Source organism: Siniperca chuatsi, linkage group LG17 (genome assembly GCF_020085105.1).
Source record: "Siniperca chuatsi isolate FFG_IHB_CAS linkage group LG17, ASM2008510v1, whole genome shotgun sequence".
NCBI lineage: Eukaryota > Metazoa > Chordata > Actinopteri > Centrarchiformes > Sinipercidae > Siniperca > Siniperca chuatsi.
The window spans coordinates 20,787,249-20,807,475 of NC_058058.1; the positions used below are offsets into that span (position 1 = coordinate 20,787,249).

The 20,227-nt window shown below is 39.5% G+C and overlaps 1 protein-coding gene across 4 annotated transcripts in view; it reads right to left on the bottom strand.

Annotated features, from left to right (window-relative positions):
* Positions 1-20,227, bottom strand: part of adcy2b (adenylate cyclase 2b (brain)) — a 41,248-nt gene that overhangs the window by 9,148 nt on the left and 11,873 nt on the right. For 3 of the 4 annotated variants that reach the window (XM_044172047.1, XM_044172045.1, XM_044172048.1), the window contains 15 exons: positions 19,598-19,759; positions 18,479-18,628; positions 15,324-15,472; positions 13,752-13,863; positions 12,254-12,381; positions 11,244-11,402; positions 9,986-10,118; positions 6,388-6,564; positions 6,255-6,295; positions 6,051-6,131; positions 5,007-5,076; positions 4,601-4,698; positions 3,812-3,896; positions 2,182-2,322; positions 776-928 (listed from right to left, as the gene is read on the bottom strand). In XM_044172047.1, coding sequence (XP_044027982.1) covers positions 776-928; positions 2,182-2,322; positions 3,812-3,896; positions 4,601-4,698; positions 5,007-5,076; positions 6,051-6,131; positions 6,255-6,295; positions 6,388-6,564; positions 9,986-10,118; positions 11,244-11,402; positions 12,254-12,381; positions 13,752-13,863; positions 15,324-15,472; positions 18,479-18,628; positions 19,598-19,759 — 1,839 coding nt within the window. The remainder of the gene's footprint in view (positions 1-775; positions 929-2,181; positions 2,323-3,811; positions 3,897-4,600; positions 4,699-5,006; positions 5,077-6,050; positions 6,132-6,254; positions 6,296-6,387; positions 6,565-9,985; positions 10,119-11,243; positions 11,403-12,253; positions 12,382-13,751; positions 13,864-15,323; positions 15,473-18,478; positions 18,629-19,597; positions 19,760-20,227) is intronic. The other variant, XM_044172046.1, reaches the window with a different exon arrangement.

The window sequence follows — 20,227 nt, forward strand, 5'->3', positions numbered from 1 at the left end:
TAGCTTTATTTGTTCTCAGTGTAACATGCTCTCAGTAAATGTGCTGCTCTAACAGAGGTGAGTCAGCAAGGAGGAAGAACAGTTAGGAAGCAAGAACAGAACTAGAGTTTGCATACTGACATGAAAATATGTCAATATTCTTATGCAACAAACATTTTGTTAATGTAATACCAAAGAGTGATACAAATGGAAATTGTGTCAGCCTTTAGTGTGTGAGAAGTCCTCTACCATGCTTATTAAGAATAAACAGGACAATGAATGAAAGCTTTGAGCTTTAAGAATTCCCCAATATGTCTGACAACTTTGCGCCACTGATGACTAAAATAAACATCTTTGTTTCTCTGGAGTGATTTTTTTTCCTTGCTTGCTGTGAAACTATGTTATCGGCTTAACAGATTTGAAACGGCTATACAAGTTTCCTTGTGAAGCTGGAAAAAACTGACATGGCCATCTCTGAATTATTATTCGTTTATGGTAAAGAGACACAGCTGCGTAACAGTAAACAAATGCCGGCAGCGGGTTCTGTGTTCACACCATGTGAGCAAAATATGTCTATTTAAAGTTAAAGAAGAAAATTTCCCTGAATGTTATGGTATATGCTGTAAAGAAAGCTAAATTAGCTAAATTAGTATAAGCACAAATTGCAAATTTAGCAGTTTTAGACAAATGTTTTCGATAACTGTCAACTCATTTAAGCTGTTTTTTGGATACTGGTGGTCAGTAATATTTATCTTCTTTCCAGCTCATGTTGTTGACCTCTCCCTATTGTACTTACTGGCAGATAAATCTTGTTTTCTCCTGTCTTTTCTCCCGGGTTGTCCAACAGGCTGTCATTAGTTAGATTCACAGGTGGAGTGGTTATCAGGACTTCAGGTGGAGTAGTTGTCAAGACATTTTCCAAGGATCCTCCAGGATCCTCCACGAAGAACTAACAAACAACACAAGGATGGAGGGCAAAAAGTTTGACCCATCGCTTAACTCTCACAGCAGCCAGAACTGATTTACATTATGTTTGCTGTGTGAAGATTTGCCCAGAAGACAAGTTACTGAGTTTACCAGTCTCTGACTAAAACCTGTGAAATTATGTTTTGATAAGCAGAGTTGGATGTAGCTGAGTGTAGTAACACTCCCTATAAAGCCTCTATCCTTTCAACCTTCACAGGGTTGAGTTATAAGAGAACGCAAGTATTCAGATCACTGAATTTAAATCTCTCTATTCAGTCCGTTCTTTTTTTGTTGAAATGAGATAATATTTATTTTCGCACATTGCACATATTCTTCCTACTGTGAACAATTGCACATTCCATCCTCTTCGTTTTAAACACTCAGCTCTTTTCATATTAAAATTTTTCTAAATTACTATTTCATATTTATTGATTATTATTATTTATATTTCTTGACTTTTGCAGTACTTGTTTTTTCTTTTCTCTTACTATGTTTATTGTGACCGTTATGCACCTAATTACCACGGCAAATTCCTTATATGTGAAAACCTACTTGGCAATAAACCGATTTCTGATTCTGATAATTAAACAAGCATTCTTCCTGTGTGCATCACCAGCACAGCAGCAGACTAAATAAAAAAAGGATAGTCCTTATAATCATTAACTACTCACATTGTCATTACTTAAAGGAAGTTGACAAGCAGTAGGAAATAGGCAACAAATGTGATATAAATAATGTTGGTGACAGAGCACAACTGACATGGCAGTCATAATGTTTCATGCTGAATCTTACATCAATTAAAAATAAATGTGCCACTTTTTAAAGTATGACCTTCATATGTTTAATGCCTTGTTATAAAACAATTTAATGTATTATGAAGGCTTATAGAAACTTTTATAATACATAATGCTTGAATACTGTATTATGCAGTTATGGATGTCACTGAAAGTGTTAACTTTTGGTGTCAATGAAATGAAAGACACATTAAACCAAGACCATCTCACCCAACTAAATTTAAGTGTGTTTAATTGGTTTAAAATTTTAGCATAAACAGCACTCTGTCAGGATGCTTAGTGGTTTATTAAAATATAACTTACTGGAATGTTTTACAGTTTTGTAAAAATGTAATTTTAAAGGTGCTTTGGCTGCATTATCTTAATGGTAGTATTTTCCTCCCTAGTATGACTTAAATCAGCTACTGCAGAGCAACATCTTAACCTGTAACCGGCTTCTCACCATATTGAAGACGGCCATCACCAGTATGAGAGCAGTGGTCGTCATGGTGAGGACCAGTCGCAGCCAGGGATTATTGGTGACGATGATGCGGGAGGAAGTGGGGAACCAGGTCAGAGAGCAGAAGGACCCCTTCCTTCCCTGCTGAGGATGCAAAGAAACAGAGGGGATGATTAGAACAGGAAGAAAGAGGAAGAAGCAGAGGACAGACCCAAAGCACACCTCTCTGTGGCAAACAAAAAAATATTCTTCCTGCTCATACAATTAGAAAATTATACTCGTCTGGGGACTTTGTGGTCTCTCTTGTGGACTCAAATTAATACCAAGGTGCTGGTTAGGTGGAAATCACCATTTAAAAAGTCACATCTGTTACTTTTATAGCTCAGGGCAGTTCAGTCGATTTTTAGTACATCTCAGCAAATCAAAACAAAGCCAGAAAGTAGAGGACCAAGGCTCATCTATCACAGACATGCCAAGCATGGAGGTGCTTCATTAAAAATCCACTGGAGAAGTGAAATTACATTTAGCTGAAAAAAGTACTCAGGAGTTTTTACATCTTTCTTGAGGTCGAACAGATTTTCTGTCCGGTGGTGCCTTCTTCTTAGCAGCAGCTAAGCTCAGTGTCAGTGAAAGAGTGTAATGCACTCTTTCACAGATGAACCGAGCATGTCCTTTATACACACACACACACACACACACACACACACACACACACACACACACACACATACATGTAGAGTGTGTTAGACATGGCCTCTCATTAGTCAATTGTGTTTATTCACCAGTGGCCATGGAAGTTTTATTGAGTACATGTTAAATTGATGGTTCTTATTGAAGCAGTGTATAAAGCTGATATCACGTGACCCACTTACTGGGTGACAATACTGTCTTGAGAAGGAAGAAGGGGGAAAATAAGGAGCTCTTAGAGGAGAAATCATTTATTGATTGTCTATAAAACACTTGGGACAGGTAGCTCTAGCAGCTTGTAAATAACACCCATCCCTCCACTTGTGCTGGATAAACAGCAGTGAACTGATGGATGGACTATTGTATGAAGGAGAATAAAAGGTAGATCAGCTCATATACACCTGGTATAGAATGGCTGCAGGAAATCTCTATTTCACAAATATGAAACAATTCATTTCATTGTTATTTAAATGGATAAACAGTAAAAAATAATATTATACAGTTTACTGTATTCTGAAGATTCTGAATGAATTTTGTAGGTTTTTGAGACAGATCAAGTAGATACACCATTTATAGTTCCTTATCTATATATACCTAACATACATATATCAAGACATATGTAATTTTCTGTAATGTCTTTTTTGTTTGACAAAATCAGTGTTTCATGGCAGTTCTCTGCAGAATGGGAATACATGTATTTTAATGCAGAGGTAATTAAATTGCAGGCAATTCTACAGGAAACTTTATAAAGTGTTCAGAAGAGAGAGTTAGGTTAATGAAGGAACATTTCTGTGTCATCAGCATATAGACACAGAAATGGACAACTGGACTATGTGCGTATAGATTTCTATACAAAAAGAAAAGGAAAAGGTATTGGCGTGGGTGTGTACATGTAATTATGTGTGCGTGTGTGTGTGTATTCACTGATAAATCCATGCAAACTCACCAGAATGTGACCAGCGAAGCAAAGGAGCAGGATCAAAGCCAACAGCAGGAATGCCAGGCCAAAGGAGATCCCCAGCACAGCAGTTCTGCAACACACACACACGCACACACACACACACACACACACACACACACACACACATCACTCTAAACACTCTTGGCACCTCTCGGCCCTCTGCAGTGCCATCCAGGGCAATAAATGTAATGAAGGTTCTAATGTATTCTACCTCAGACTTGCAATGCATTTACTCTGAGTAAGCACAACCGTGGATTGTACAGTAGAATACTGTATGTGCTTCATAATGCAGTTATGTTCCTGTATCACTTTTTCTAAGGAGGAACACAGTATGGCTGATTTAAGGATCCCTGCCATAAAACAGATGATGTCACGTCTGAATGTGTGGAGCAATGCTGTGACACACAGAGCAAAGATAGAAAGTGAGAGAGAGGTGAATTAGACAATCAATGGCCTCTCAGAAGCTGAATTACACCTTTGGCTCCCAGAGGCAGTACATTAGCATGACCATGAATTTCCCTCCTCACCATTAAAGAGACGACACACTTTGATTCACCCTATCTATAATCACTACCAGACATGGTGCCCTTTCATCTCCAACTGCTTTTTAGCATTCTGCCTCTTGCTCCCCTGCCTCTTTCATTTCAGCGTGGTCATGTTGATGAGACAGCTGGTGTCAAATGGCTTTTTCACATCAACCCGCTGCCACAGCTGGAGTTTGCTGATGCTATGGGGACTGTGCAGTGTAAATTCTGTGAAGTGGTGTAGACTTACTTGGGCAAGAGGAGGACCTGCACTATGAATATACAGCAGAATATGAGGCAGGCACAGGTGACATAGTACTTGAAGGCTGGTAATGTTGTGGATCTGTACTGTTGAGAGAAGATAAGGCAAAAAATTGGGGATGTGTAAAGTAGCAGCAGTAAAACATTCTAAGGCAAAGTCAAAATGAACACTGAGCATGAAAAATATACCAGCTTCTATGTGGGATGAAGCAAGTATGAAGCAAAAAACAATCTATAATTGAGAAAAATATAGTATAGTATGGAATATATAGTGGACATTCTGTTGTACAGCCTCCTTAATGACTTCTGTTTCACTGATAACAAAACAATACAGTTCCATTGATTTGTTTCCCCAGTGAACAATGCTGGCTGGTGGTTTGTATGCATTCGCCTACCTCTTTCTCCAGAGCTTTGTTGTGGAAGAACAATGAGATCCTCTGGATGTCCTCAGACTTCAGCCACTGTCTGGAGACACAAGCGAAACGCACAGATTCAGACAATACAGAGGAACCCGGCTCTGGTCTGTGTTATGTGGTATCTGAAAACTATTCTGAGCCAAATACTAATGTATGAATTGAATATACAGTATACTTCTTACAATTTTAAAATAGCTATGATTTTAGGAAATGTGCAAAGACTATTTTTCAGTGAATAAAGCCAGAGATGTTTTTCTTGTTTCATGAATAAGATAATATATGGTAATATGGTCACTGTATCCCAACTCTTTTGGGGTACATTACACTGAAAATACTGTGCACTTCTCAGAATTGTTGCTAATTTTCATGTAAAATGCTCTATAAAATACTAAGGACAACACAGGAAATAACTGACCTAGCACACTGACCCAGGACTTAAAGGTGGAGCTAGAAACATTGCAGTCCGTTTATAGGTCAACAGAATCGTCACTTGTTGCGCGACAAAGGACTCAATGCACAAACCCACCATTTTAAAATATCTCTAGAGACTCTAAACGCTCCACATAAAATTCTCCTTGTTGTGATAAACAGCCACATACCGAGAAGAAAGAACACGAAACATTCAATGTCCTCCATTGTGTTCTTGTGTTCCTTTGTCTACTGTGTCGCATTAGAAATTGTGTCACGCTACTTACGTGGTTGACCAGCAACAACAATGCCTACATTTAAGAACGCAAAACAGATCTAGGGTTTAGGTAATGTAGGTACGGGTTAAGTACGGCTTTCAAGGGTACTATACCAAAAGTGTTTGGTGGAAATGCAGCTTAAATCATTATGGTTCAGTATATACCATAATAACTACAGTACCAAAATTCTGAGAACTTCTGCTGCTTCTTTTGAGTGTAGAAGCTGACTTGATGTTTCTACTACTTACTCCTGGCAGGACTTATCTAAAGTGACTGTGCATGACCTGTGATTGTGAAGAGTGATGCAGAAATAGGATGCAGAAGACATGATGCTTACTTCTGCGAGTTGATGCCATCGATGGTGCGAATCATTCGCTCATTGAGTTCCTCCTCAAACCTCCTCCTTTGAGATTTGGACCTGGGATCGAAGGGAGGGGAGGACAGAATTAAACATGGACACAAAATAAAAGTGCTCCTGTATGTAAATGTCAGAGTGATTACATGTGTCATGATTATAAATGCAGTATTGCTCCTAGCTCACCTCTCTCGCCTCTGGAAGTGGTACTGCCCCATTGGAACGTCCTGAAACAGGAATCAGACTTCATTTATTAATGACTGATATCTGCATCTGTGTGGGTATGTTTGAAACACAGAGAGCACTGCATTGTACTTACGGTTGTGTTGATCTTGCCATTGTCTGTGGTCATGCTGTCTCGATGGTGGAGGTTGGCGAAGGGCTTGGCAGCGCCCCAGGACTCCAGGTATCGGGTCATTCTGACAGACGCCCTCATCTTTCCACCGTCCAGAGAGGGACGAGAGCGCACACCCAACAGAGGGCTGTGCCTCTCAGTCTGAGAAAACCAACAGGAATAGAGAAGGACACAGGTGATCATTGACATTTCTTTGTGAGTTGAATGACACCGACCTAGCAGAGTGAGACTCTGTAACTTTTGCTGAACAGCGGCCACTGTGGACAATTATGTGATATGACAGTTAGAAAAGAGTCATCACGTCAGCAAACTGACTTCGTAATGTCCATTATACCTTAATCTATCTAAAGTTAGCTAACATTAGCTAACATAAGCTACTGGTCATACCAGACTGATTTAGGTTTCAGCCTCAAAACCCCTGAGTGTACTGAATTCAGCAAAGGTGTGTTTTATTGTTTATGAATTCCAGTTTTGTAAGAGGAAGACTGTGCTTTTTCTTTTTTCAAAAGTTGCATTATCTCACTTTAACACTTTTGCAATCCACATTGACACCTGTACAGTTCGAGACTGCAATCATTTTCAGACAGTTTCAAATAATTTCCTCTCATTGTGAACGCTTTTAAAACATGTTTTGTTAATTAATGTCATGCAAACTATGTCCACTGTGATTAACATACGTGAACTGAGGTGCAAAACATTGAATTAAAGTGAAATATGCGTCATGCACAATGTCAATATCATACGGTTTGAGTTTGAGAGAGAAGGCGATACTACATAAGTTACCATTTAGAACAAATTAGGCTGGTGTACATAACTTAAAATTACATGTACAAAGCTTTATTTCTGACCATGCTAAACAGTAGTTCATGCTCACACTCAGTGGGTGTAAAGTAAAAAGGACTAGGTACTTTGGGAACACTGGTCAATTGACAGCTCTTGACATCTGTGACATGCCTGTCAATGTTTTGAGCTACTTAAAACGCTTTTATAGAATGATGCAGCTCTCCTTTTATTTTGGCATGTATGTTGAGTGCTTCTCTGACAAACACCACACCACTTTACTGCTGACAGAAACATTGCCCTGCATTAAGCCATTCAGCAGTGAAAGTTATTTTCCTTTTTCCAGTATTTATGCCAAAATGGAGCGGGTAAAATCTACGAGGATTTGTCAGATGATGTTCCTTGCTCCATTCCTCTGGTGGTTTATTTCAGTTGCTGATAGAGACAGGTATTGTGACGGACCAAACATGGCACATAAGCCTATAAGAATTGAAATAGACACTGCCCATAATGGCTGTGTTCATTTCCTGCGGGTGCACTGAACAGCTCTGACAGTGACAATCAATGACAATGACAGTGGAGACAACACCTCCTGCGACCCATGCTCCATATTTGGCCTTGATCCATTCAGGGCTTCTTGAAAATGTCACTGAGCACCCACAGCCTTTTTCCAATATCTGATAGGATATCGAAAAGCTTTCTCCATTATAGTATAAAAAGGATACAGTGTAGCATATTGTCATATTTTGTAGAGACCTCCTATAAGGCCGTAATATTATGTTGTAAGAAGACAAGCTACCACAATTTAGCAGCCTAAAACTGCTGGCTTAGTTAAGTACTGTAGCGCTGTATGGAGCTAGAGTAAATTAGGTCTCTCTACTCAAGTGTTGCTACTCTGCATTCAGAAAATCCCCCCAAAAAGTTAAATGAAAATTATGTAAACATAGTAATTGCCAATCTTGATCTTTCACTATGCACTAATACACTACAGAGAACAGAGAGTGCTATTAAAAAGGCAGCTGGTAGCATGCAGCTTGTATGATTGCCAAAATAACCTCTCATTTCAAAACTGAACCACAGCTGATGGAGTCGCAAGAACTCAGCAGAATAGATCTTGGAAATGTGTTGCCACCTGATAAAGTGTGTTGAAATTTCTGTTGTATAGAAGATACAGCACAGATAGATGACTTCTTCTTTTACTGACATTCTGTTCGATGATAATCACAACTGTATCAAACAAAACATGCCTGATCATTTATATTAGCACCTTCTATAAAGGCTAGGTGATTTTCTTTGTTTGAATTCACTGAACATCTGATACTCCTGCGTGATAAAATAATATATTGTTTCCTCTATGTGTTTTTCTTGCAAAAACTCAAACAGAAACTGCAACATGCTGCTGCTGAATTGAGACTACACTCTGAGAACTGGTGTTTAAAGTGATGTGATGACTTTAAGGGAAAGCTACCAATCCTTGGTCAAGCTCTTTGGAGAGGAATCAAAAGATGAAAACGAGAAGATGAAAAGGAGCCAAAGCACCAGCTTTGGAGGAATCAATGCTGAAATGTCACTTATGGCATTTTCAAAAGATGCACTGGAAAGCATACAGGCCTTAATTCTTCAGAAAAGAGATGCCACTGAGAACCCTGAGGTCTATGGAGCAAGCAGATAGTGAACACAGGATGCCTGAAGGAGAAAAAAGGAAGGTCTTACTGCAGATATTTAAGGGGGTGGGTGCATCTTAGCCAAGTTATGGAGGGATTATGAAGGCAGAGGACAGCTAAGTACGGTTTTTCGTTTGCCAAGCCAAAAACACTGAGCAGAGACTGGATGCCAACAACATATTCTATATAGAGATGTTCTCGGCAGAAAGTTCACAGAAGAGGCAGATCTCCTAAATGTCCTTAACCAGCCCTTTATGTCCTGGTTTTGACAGGAGGAGCTGCACTATGTCTCAGGCCACTCACAATGCCTCAAGCAGTGAAGAGAGACTTCACTTCAAACAGAATCTTCTCTCAGCAGACAGTGGAGCGATTGACTGGACCCCTGCTGAGATGTTCATTTGATAACATACTGTCATTGGTTCACTACACACTAATATTTTTTTCCTATACTTGACTTTGTCAAAAGTGTTTAGCTGCCTACTGTGCTCTTGGTAGGATGAAGAGGTGCTGTGGGATTTTTTGTGTTAACTTGACCTGCACATCGAAATGTTTGTGAAGCAGTGGTGTTGTCCAGTACCATGTTACCATGTTGACCATTTTAGTTTAGTGTGTTAGCATGCTAACATTTGCTAATTAGCACTGAACACAAAGTAAAGCTGTTAGTTTGGTATTTGATTGTAAACCAAAGTACTGGACAAATACATTTTTTTACCTTATGATGGCACTAGATGAAAAGTTAAGGAATCTCCAAAGTTATTACAGTTAATTTTTAGGGGTACATGAATGTGTGTACCAAATGTCACTGAGATCCATTCGGTAGTTGTTCAGACATTTCACTCAAAACAAATGTCAAACTGGGGACCAGGAATGTCTGTACAAACAGTCATGACAATCCATCTAATAGCTGCTGAGATATTTCATAAGTGGTGGACCAATTAACCAACCAACATTGCCATTCATAGAGCAACACCGCTTGCATGGCTAAAAACTGAGTAGTCTAAAAAAGACTATTGATGTTTACCCTCTAAGTGACAATCACCCACACCCTTGTGTTAGAGTAACATCTTCATGCTTTCTGACTGTAAATGTATAAAACCATGTAAGTGACGGTATCTGACCTTGGGGTTGATGACCAGGAAGGTGACCACTCCATGTTCTTTCAGGTAGGAGTCTCGGCTCTGCCCGTCGCCAGGTTCCACCTTATACCAGCCCTTCAAATGCTCCAATGTCACGGAAGAGATGTGGACCCTCCTAGAGATGAGACAGGAAGGGATAAGAGGACAGATAATAAGAGGTTAAGAGCTTGCATCATTGTGTCATTAATAGCTCTATCAAAAACATTACTTTTCTTTCCAGCTTTATAACTACTCTAACCTGCAATTCTCATTTTTAGCTTTGTTTGTTACCCTTGCAAACAGAGAGGGGTGGAGATGAGAATATGTTTTTTTCAGCAGGGATATTTTTCAGATACCTTTCAGCAGGCATAAGGGGGTTACAAACCATTAGCAGCCCAGTGAGACAACATGGTGGCACTGGAGAGCTTATTTTCAATGTAGCATACACATAACCACCAGCCAATTTTCCCATGCTTGTTACAGTGCTAGGATGGCAGACCTAATGGCCACATAACAAATGTAGAGCTGATTGGTCAAATGAGGTGGCTATAATTTACTAAAATGTAGGGTAGAATTAGAACCGACATATCCCATGTTCCATGCCATTTCCTGATGCAAAACAAGTTAGTAATGGGGAAAGTAATTCATACAGTAGACTTATATATAAATATTTTCAGCTGAGTGTTGATTGTGCTTGTTCTTGGTGCTGCTGCAACACATCAATATGTTGTTCCCTCAGGTGTATCTTCATATTTGGTTTTAAGGGGGTGGATTACTGGGGTTCAGCCAACATTGATTTTAGAACACTGATACTGATATGAATATTTTTCTTAGGTTGAACTGGCTTATCTATGATATTACATGCTGATTACTGATACAACTGACCATTTCCACACCCAAAAAATGAAAAGAGCAAAAAAGCAAGTATATATAACTCTCCACTGAAAGTCAAGATAATGATGCTATGGCACTGCTGGCCACTGGGACTTAGTCACTTCTACTTTAGGCCACATGGAACTGCAGTGGAGCAGATGGGAATTCACTGACTTGCTAAAGTGCAACTCAACATTAATCACTGAGAGAGCAGGAAGTGTTAGTCAAATCCCAAAGCATAGCTTTGTCTCTAGTTTACAGTCTAAAACTGGTACCCTTGCAGATACATGCCTCTAGTTTGCCAACCACACAATAATTACAAGGATTTGCAAAGCAGCACTTCAACAGCAGTGAGATCAAGTGAAACTAAGTATTTGTTATATCTTACCCTGGCACACCTCCTGCCTCCATATGATTGGCTAACGTTACATCATGTGACCACACATCATACTGCCACTTCCGGAGGCCAATGACACCACACAGGACATTCCCAGAATGAACACCAACACGCATGTTGATATCGACTCCAGTGGCATCTCGGACCTTCCTGTGGAGAGCAACAGAGCAGAAGAATTCATCTTTAAAGGGGTAGTTCCACCGTTTTGAAAAATGTGCTTATTCGCTTTCTTTCTGAGAGTGAGATGAGAAGTTTGAGTTCAGGGCTGGATAAACCCTTTATCGAGATCATCTCGTTTTCAAGTTGGTACCATTACAATTAATACATTGTATCTCATTTATTTAACCTGTACACAAACAAAGATGTAAGAATGACAATTTGTGGTTTTATGGGGAGTTACATGCTGGAACTATTTCTTGGCTAATCAAGCACATTACCCAAAATGATTTTTAAAATGAATACACATAATATTGTCTCTTTTTTAGCCATTTATACACTGTGATTGCCAATGCTGCTAGTAACCAGTATTATACTTTGTGACATATGTCAAAATTCAGTGCTTCCTCCAGAATTGAATTCTAGTCAGGGTAGAAAATTCTCCACAACAGCACTGAAATACAGACTCTGCTTCATCATGTCAGAGGTGGACGACACAGAATGGCATCTTTAATCTGATTGTGATTAAAGGTCAGCGCAGGCAAGCAAACATATTGGTCCATAAAACTAATGTGTGTGTTCATGCATGAGTGAAAAACAGAGACAGAGAGCAGAAGGGGGAAGCTGAAAGAGGCTATTTTTTCATTTGTTTGAATTTTTTATTTGTTCAGATGGGAGGCTTATCATATTGAATTCACATTGTGTTTGCTCTGGAGTTCAAACAGAGCTGAAATCAAGTCTGGCATTCCTTCTGCTCATCTGTTTGACAGGCGTGTGTTTGTTTGTGTTTCCGTTTGTGTGAGAGACAGAGCGAGCGGGAGAGAGAGAGAGATCTGGTATTTTACTTGATGGCCTCACACATATCCAAGCCCATCTTCACGCAGTTCCTGGCGTGGTGAGGCAGCGACTCAGGCAGACCAGAGACACAGTAGTAACAATCTCCCAGGATCTTGATTCGCATACACTCGTTCTCCTTAAAGAGAGACAGGGTGAAAAGGGGATTAAGGGAGACAAGAAGAGGTGTACATTAATCATCAAACTCCATAATCTGTTAACTATTTCATTTATAAAATGCTGTTTCTCATGCTCTTTCTCACCTCCACACAACTCTCTCTCTCACTCACACACACACACACACACACACACACACACACACACACACACACACACACACACACACACACACACACACACACACACACACACAGTCACATCCATCAAGCCCAAAATAATATGCCCACACACATAACAACACATTAGCTCTTATTCCACATGTGGGATGTGTAACAGCTCATTGTTGGATAGGGGTTTATATAACGGCAGCTTTCGTCAGGCAGGAGGACAGAGCTGCTAGACACAAAGCTGAGAGCCTGACTCAACTGTTTAGAGCCGAATAGAGTACCCATGAGACCACAAGATACACTCTGACCAGCCCACACTGCTGCAACCTGCAGCTGTTAAAACGCACGGTGTTCTGGGAAGGTACGGTACGGTACATTTATTTCAAGGCTGCGCTTCATCTGATTGACAGCACAAGACAGTTCTCTCTTCTTGGTTATTTTGTAATCAGCCAATTTTTGCACACTATTCCAATTAAGTCAACTGTTATAGACTTCAGGAAACATTTTCTGATAGAACTATTTGTGAACCAAAATGCATTATTTTATCTCTTAAACACCCTTAATTTCTCAATTAAATCCGGATGAATTCTTGTTTAAACATTCCATACTGTAATTTCAGCATGATGCATTTATGATGCATGTTTTACATGGTTTACATGGTCATTAGTGGTTCACTTATCCAAAATCCACTGAATTGTGGACTTCTTAATAAAACCTTAAACTGAATATAAAGGAGGGGGTTAGTTTAAGGTAGTTTAAATGGCACGTTCTTGTCATTCTAGTAGATGTGAAGCTGCATCTTGTGGTGGTGCAGTATTAGACTGCATTATACAGGAAAATGTTTCCTTTATTTTATCTACCTCATTCTCATACTGTATAGGGAGGAGCATAAACGCCACACAGTACAGTATATCTCAATCCAATACAAGACAACAAACAAAATACAGCTTCATAAATTACAATACAGTTGAATCAGCACCTCTCTAACACAGAGGATTTTTGTGAAATTAAATATTTTTTCCTCAGAGAATAGGCATCCCTGGACTGGAAAAGAGATGAACATCCTCTTACAGTGTACGTACTGTGTGTGTTTTAGGGCCCTTCTCTTTTCTACTTTTTCATCCATTTTTGCTGTGATTGTTTTCATCTGAAGCACACAGAGAATCGTGTAGTTGTGTATGAAATGTGATATATAAATGAAGATGGACTTGTCTTGAGTTACCTTTGCAATCTGGTCAAACTTGCCAAAGAGTTCATTTAGCATATGCACAAGTTCACCTGGGGAGCAGTCACTGGCGAGCCTGGTGAAGCCCACAATGTCGGCATACAGAATGCTGCAGAAAACAAGAAGAAACAACAAATAACACAATTAATATTGCATAACTGAATAACACAACCATTATGCTGTATGAGGAGAGGCATAAAGTCTTTCATCCTTAGGGCCATTTAGAGTTTCATGGATACGGAGGTATTTGTTGCACTTGCTGCGATTGCTTTGAATTAACTTGTATGTAGTGTTCTCCACAAACCCACTGAGTTCTTGAGGACTTTTGCCGACAGTGTTGGAGGCACCAAAGGAAACATTTTACTACACAAGAAGCCTTTGGATTCATACTTGACAAATTACAAATTTAACAGGTCTGAGTGAAGAAACACATTTGTTTCTGCTCAGGTTTCTAATGCAATAAAAAGAAAATATGCAATACACATTGTTGGGTTGGTTTCTATACGTGCAGCTAACATATCTGGACCATGCACCTAATCTGCTTTTTTCCCATCACGTTGGTATTGTGCACTTCCTTTCCTATTCATATTTCACATTTATATGTATATTTATATATTTACATTTAAAAAAAATTACAATAAAATGAACAAAAAAGAAACATAACAATTGCAAAAATGCTACATTCCTGAATATTGAAAAATATGGCAATGTTTTAGTTAAATGTTTAAAAACATATTTATACAAACAGGACTTCATACATTATGACTCTAGTTCCTCAGAATTGTGACAAGTCTGCAAAACCTCTACATGTATCTCTTTCCCAAAAAGAAGGAACGATATTTCAAAAAGCACAAACACCAACAACTAATTATTACAGCTGCAGACAGGATAGTGGAGGCAGTGGCTGGTGTTTGGCTCTACACTAACTGTCTAGTGTAGGACGATCCCAGCAGAATCACTTCACTGTGAGCTAGACCATGTGAGAATTCGTTATTATTGGAAGGATAATAGGCAGATCAACATGAGCACACACACACACACACACACCTGAGGCCCACTTAAATGCAACGCAGTGATACTGGTTTTCTTGTGAAGCTCCAGCATGACGGAAAACAGGATTTTAGAGGACACTCGATGGAGAGGCTCTTATGGTTAGCCTGGATTTGTTTCTTTGAACATCCACAATATGGAGGATGTCATTGAGAACAGAGGACATAGGCTCCTCTTCCTCAAAGTGACCTCAGAGTACAATGGAGGTGGATTAACTCTGAATTGAATTTGGCATGGCAATGAAAAGGGATAAGAAGATGGGATGTAGAGAAGATAGCGAAAAAGGAGAGGAGAGGAGAAGAGAAGAGGAAATACAGGGAGATGATAGAGGAAGAGCACAGAGTGTAGGAGCAATCCAAAAGTGAGAGCAGGTAGAGAGGGGAGGACAAACGAAGACGAGGGATGATGGGGGACGAGGGGGAGGACGGCATGGTATGGGAGCAATCAAACGCTGAGATGAGAGCAGAAAATAATAACCTTTATTATGAGGTGGGACAGATAAAGGAGAAGGGTCCTTACCTGACATTGGTGTGCCGCTGCACATAGAGGTTGTGGAAGTTGTTGGTGCTCTCAGTTCGACCAAAGTTGGGTCCCTGCAGCCTCTGGATGATCTCGGCTTTCATCACCCTGGCTATGTGAGCCGGCAGTAAGGATAACAGTAAACGCTCCTGAAGACAGAGACAGGGGAAGGTAGGGATGAAAGCCAGAGGAGGCAGAGTCAAGCAACTGAGATGTAATATGGAAAAAAAGACAAGGCAATGAACTATGTTTCCATGTTGAGAACATACACAAAATGAATGAATATTTGGATTTACACGTTAACATGATAATATAGTAACAGTGATAGAATAACATTGTTAAATTTATACGACCACTTTGACACACCAGCAGGAATCTTGGCTCTCTGAGTGAATGTGGCTGGAAATATTCAGCTACATTTTTGCTTTTGATTTCTAACTCATACAGCATGACTGGTACATTTTAAGCCAAAGACAAAACATAGCGGCAAGTGATAATTATTATTACTAATTTGATCAAAATTCTCCACAAATTAAGAAGTGCTATTGCACATTTAAACTATTTGTTAGACTATTTTCAGCATTTGTACAGTTTATACAGTTTTTATTTGGTTCACATGTGAAATGGGTGCTATGTAAGATGTTATTTGGAGTGGCATATAACCCAGGTTATTCTGTTCTGTTCTATTAACAGGATAGAATAGAGTAGAACAGAATAGATAAAAAAGAACAGAACAAACAGAACAGACTAGAACATAACAGAATAAAAAAAATTCTCTTCTCTTCTATTATAATCTGTTCTGTCCTATTCTCTAACACTGCATATAAATATAGCCATTGTCGTCCACAGCTAATATTTAACCTCCTTAATAGATTTTTACATCCCTAATGATGGTTCATTGGGGCTAATTTTTCAGCACTGAATACAGGAAGCTAAAGTCAAGCACAGAAGAGCGATTGAGGCAGAGCAATTTTCTTCATTTTCAAATATGCAGCCTGGCATATTTGTAGACTGCCTGTGATCCTATACGTGAAACTTAAAGGAAATATATTTGTCAGATAGACTTACAAATAATCGGTGTACTCAACCTGCCACACTGAGGCCTTTAACCACCACCAGAGGCAAAAGTGCAAACTAGTCGCTTTCAGTCAAAGATGAACAATGGATATATAACCCAGAGGGTAAAATAACCAGCTTGTGAAAACTGCTGCACATCTACACTTGTAGGAGTGTCCCGACCCGTACTCAAAAAGTGACACGTCTTGTGACTGAAACGCCCTGAGGCAGCTGTTGGCAGCAAATCGTGTTTCTTTACCACGTCTACTTCTGTGGATTTCTCTCTGCAGGATTTTTGTTGGCTACATTGTTGTTGCAAAAAGGTGACTATACGAAGGAGCCCCTGCTGTTTGACTCTGAGATGCTGACACCAAAGTTTGATGGTTGCTGTTGGCGTTTTACAAAGTTGACATATTCTCCACTGTCAAGTTCACCTATAGCAGCACTGGAAATATCTTAAACAAGACATGTCATTGTGTAATATGGTCAGTTATCTGGCGCAATAGGAAAAATGGAGAACCAGAGATGCAAGATCCATCACCCATAGCTATTGTGTAACCATGTAAGCTGTGGGTTTTTGCTTTAATTTAGCAACATAAACGTCGGATGGTGGGTTGTTTGAGGGTGATTTTGGTATGCGTGTGCATGCGTGAGTGTTTGGCCATGTGTGTGGTTCTGTGTGTGCATATTAGAGAGAGTGAATAGCTGCCTGAGGGGGTGTGACTCATAAATGCAGCTCTCAGCAGAGAGGGTCATTACATTGTTCACACACCACAGGCTCATTTCCTAAAACACAGCAGCAAATTAAGTAGAGAGAGGGGTTGGGGGGGGGCACTAAAAATAGAAACCCACACCACCTGCGCTTATTTACTTATTCAGCACTGAAGCAATATGAACACTCTGTGAGCGTGCAGAGGGGGTATAATAGCCTGAAGAGATGTGGCTTTATTAATCATGTGTTTGAGTAATGAACTAAAGTGATCTGTATTCAGCTATTCAATGAGATTTGGCATTGTTTATTTAGTTGCACTGGCATTTGTGTGCATCCTCATACACTCTAAAACACACACACACACACACACACACACACACACACACACAGTCGTATTTCCATCACTTCAGATGACATCACATTGACTTACTCTAATCCTACCCATAACCACTACTTGCCTTACCCTAATCCTAACCCAAATACCATCTACAAACACACAAAAACATTCAGAAAGTGTGTAACTGACCTGTGGTAATAAATCTTTTACAACTTGAATTTACATGACAAAGAAAAATAACTCATAAACAAACAAATGAGATTGTTCTGCCCACCTGCAGAATAAATGGCATACATAACATGTCATAAATAACTTTTCACCATTATTAAGGAAATACTTCAAATTTTACAATTCCAAAGAAATAATTATAGCTAATGCCTACTAAAAGCACCGCCAGTTATTAATGTGTAATTTTCTGTGTCATTTCCCTGGTCGGAGAGAATGGCTAATGTCAGGGCAAAGACGCTAATGTCAAGCAAATGCCTCTTTAGAAATGCCACTGCATAATGCCTCTTTAGAAATGACCGACTTACCAGCTCCTCATCCCTGACAAAACTGCGAAGTGAAATATTTTGGCAATAAAACAGAACAAGTTTGAATTTCATATTTTGTGAAATTATAGTTAAGCGTTTGTTCAACCAAAAAACCCTTCCGTTTTCATTTCTTTAAGGGTCATTGTAACTGGTAATAATAATAACCATTGTGTAATACTGTATACCATGATACTGTGACACCGTGATATTTTCTGAGACAGTTTTTGTACTGTGAAAATCTCATACCGTTGCAACCCTATGATTTGACATTAATATGTTAATGTCTTGTGTAGTTGTAACTAAGGTATTAGACATATTGTTATTTGTTACATTTTGGAGCCTTATATTGAAACATTTTATTCAACAGTAAAAGGTAGAAAAGCAGGAGCACCAGCTTTAAATTCATGTGTCATGTGCATCCTCAGCAATCTGATGACAGGAACCGACATTGAGAGTTTAATCACACGTTAATTTAAAATCTTTCTGTGTGTGTGTGTGTGTGTGTGTGTGTGTGTACCTGTTGGTGTTTCTCAAACTCTAGTTTAATGGGGGACTTGATGCAGTTGCAGGTGTCTTGGTAGGTCTGTTTGAGAGCCAGGTCCATCAGATGTTTGTGGTACGCCCCGGCCAGGTTACCACAGGTGAAGATGATCACATTGGCTAAAATCTGCCACATACACCCCATGCACACATATACACACAAAGAATAAGGCATTAAAATAATGTTAAGAGGTGACGCATGTTCCAGATTTACATGCGTGTGTAATTTCCCCACTATTTACTTCCTTCCACTTAAGCCTACATTATTACCTCATAAAACCAGGCTAGAGCACACACTTCGAGCGCTCTTTTCCACCACTATGTCAACCTCAAGCTCTTTAAAATGCGGCCTTGCATATCAATAGGTTGTCCTTAGTGCTGTATCCAAGGGCAATGAGTGTCTTTTATTGTTGGTGTGGTTTTCCACTGTGTATATGTGTGCATGTGAGAGAGAGAGAGAGAAGAGAGAGACTATCGTGTTTTGAGTGTTATCAGTGTGTTTACTTTGGTGGTTGATTAGAAAGAGTCATTGTGTGTGTGTGTGTGTGTGTGACTGCGTCAGCCTCAGACATGCATGTGATGTTAAATTGATATGTACAGATGGTGATTGTCATTTTAGCGTATTAATAGAAGCACTATGAGGTTCCTGTTTTGTGGTGACTTTCTATGTGTTAATGTATCACGAGTACGTTCATTCAGAGCCAGTATTTTAAGAGCTGGTGCCTGAGTACATTAAAAGGCAGTTCATTTGACTCTGGAGGCTTTGCTGAATGTGCTGTGTCACGATGATACAGGATAGGTTCACTGTTTTACAACCCAGACCTTATTAAAATGTTGTACCTCATCATTTTTAATCGTGCATGGAACAGCCTTACCAATTTTAGTTTGGGAAACTAACCCCTGTGCCGCAGCTAATAGTGCAGTGAAGCAATCATTAAGGCCTTCAGAAAACTAAAATGGGAAGCTCATAGCAGCGTCATCTTGGCTACATCTGCCATAGAAGCAGGAAGTTGAGTAAACTGTAGATTTCAACAGTCCCATATTGACCTGCATGTTCAAACGTTTGAGATTCACCATGAACAATTATCTGCCTTACCTGCCAGACTAGAGGTTCCAGTTCTGGGACGGTGGAGGCCAGACAGACGCTGAGGGCGACAGTGTGCGAGAAGCAGGTGATGGTGCTGGCGATAATGGCCCCTCTCATGGAGAAGGGCAGCATGGTGTAGACGACAAACACGATGAACAGGAAGAAGGACACCTGGAAACAGGATTAAATAAGATCTGTTCAAAGCTCTTGATGTTTTGAAATATTTTCTGATAACTTTCTATATTTCTTTCAACTTTGTAGCTTTTCCTAGGTCTATAAATCTAAGTAAACAGAGAGCATTAAATAATTTAGCTACTGTTTGAGAGAAATATGCAGGCAAAAGACTTTCAACATCATCATGCTTCAGCTATGATGTCTGATTTAAAGAACTGCAAGCATAGTGGACAGTAAATATATTCCCTCACATTACCTAATTTAGCAGAATAGGTCACCCAATTCTGGGCTCATGGGATGCATGGTCATACAAGTGCTGCAGTAGTGCCCAAAAATTTCCACAACAATGCCCAAATATATATCACAAAAATGCCTGCGATTTAATCCCACCAGAGATTTATGTTCTGTATCATCCCCTTTTGTCTGCTTTTTGTCTAAATACAGAATACAGTTCTAAGAGTTGGG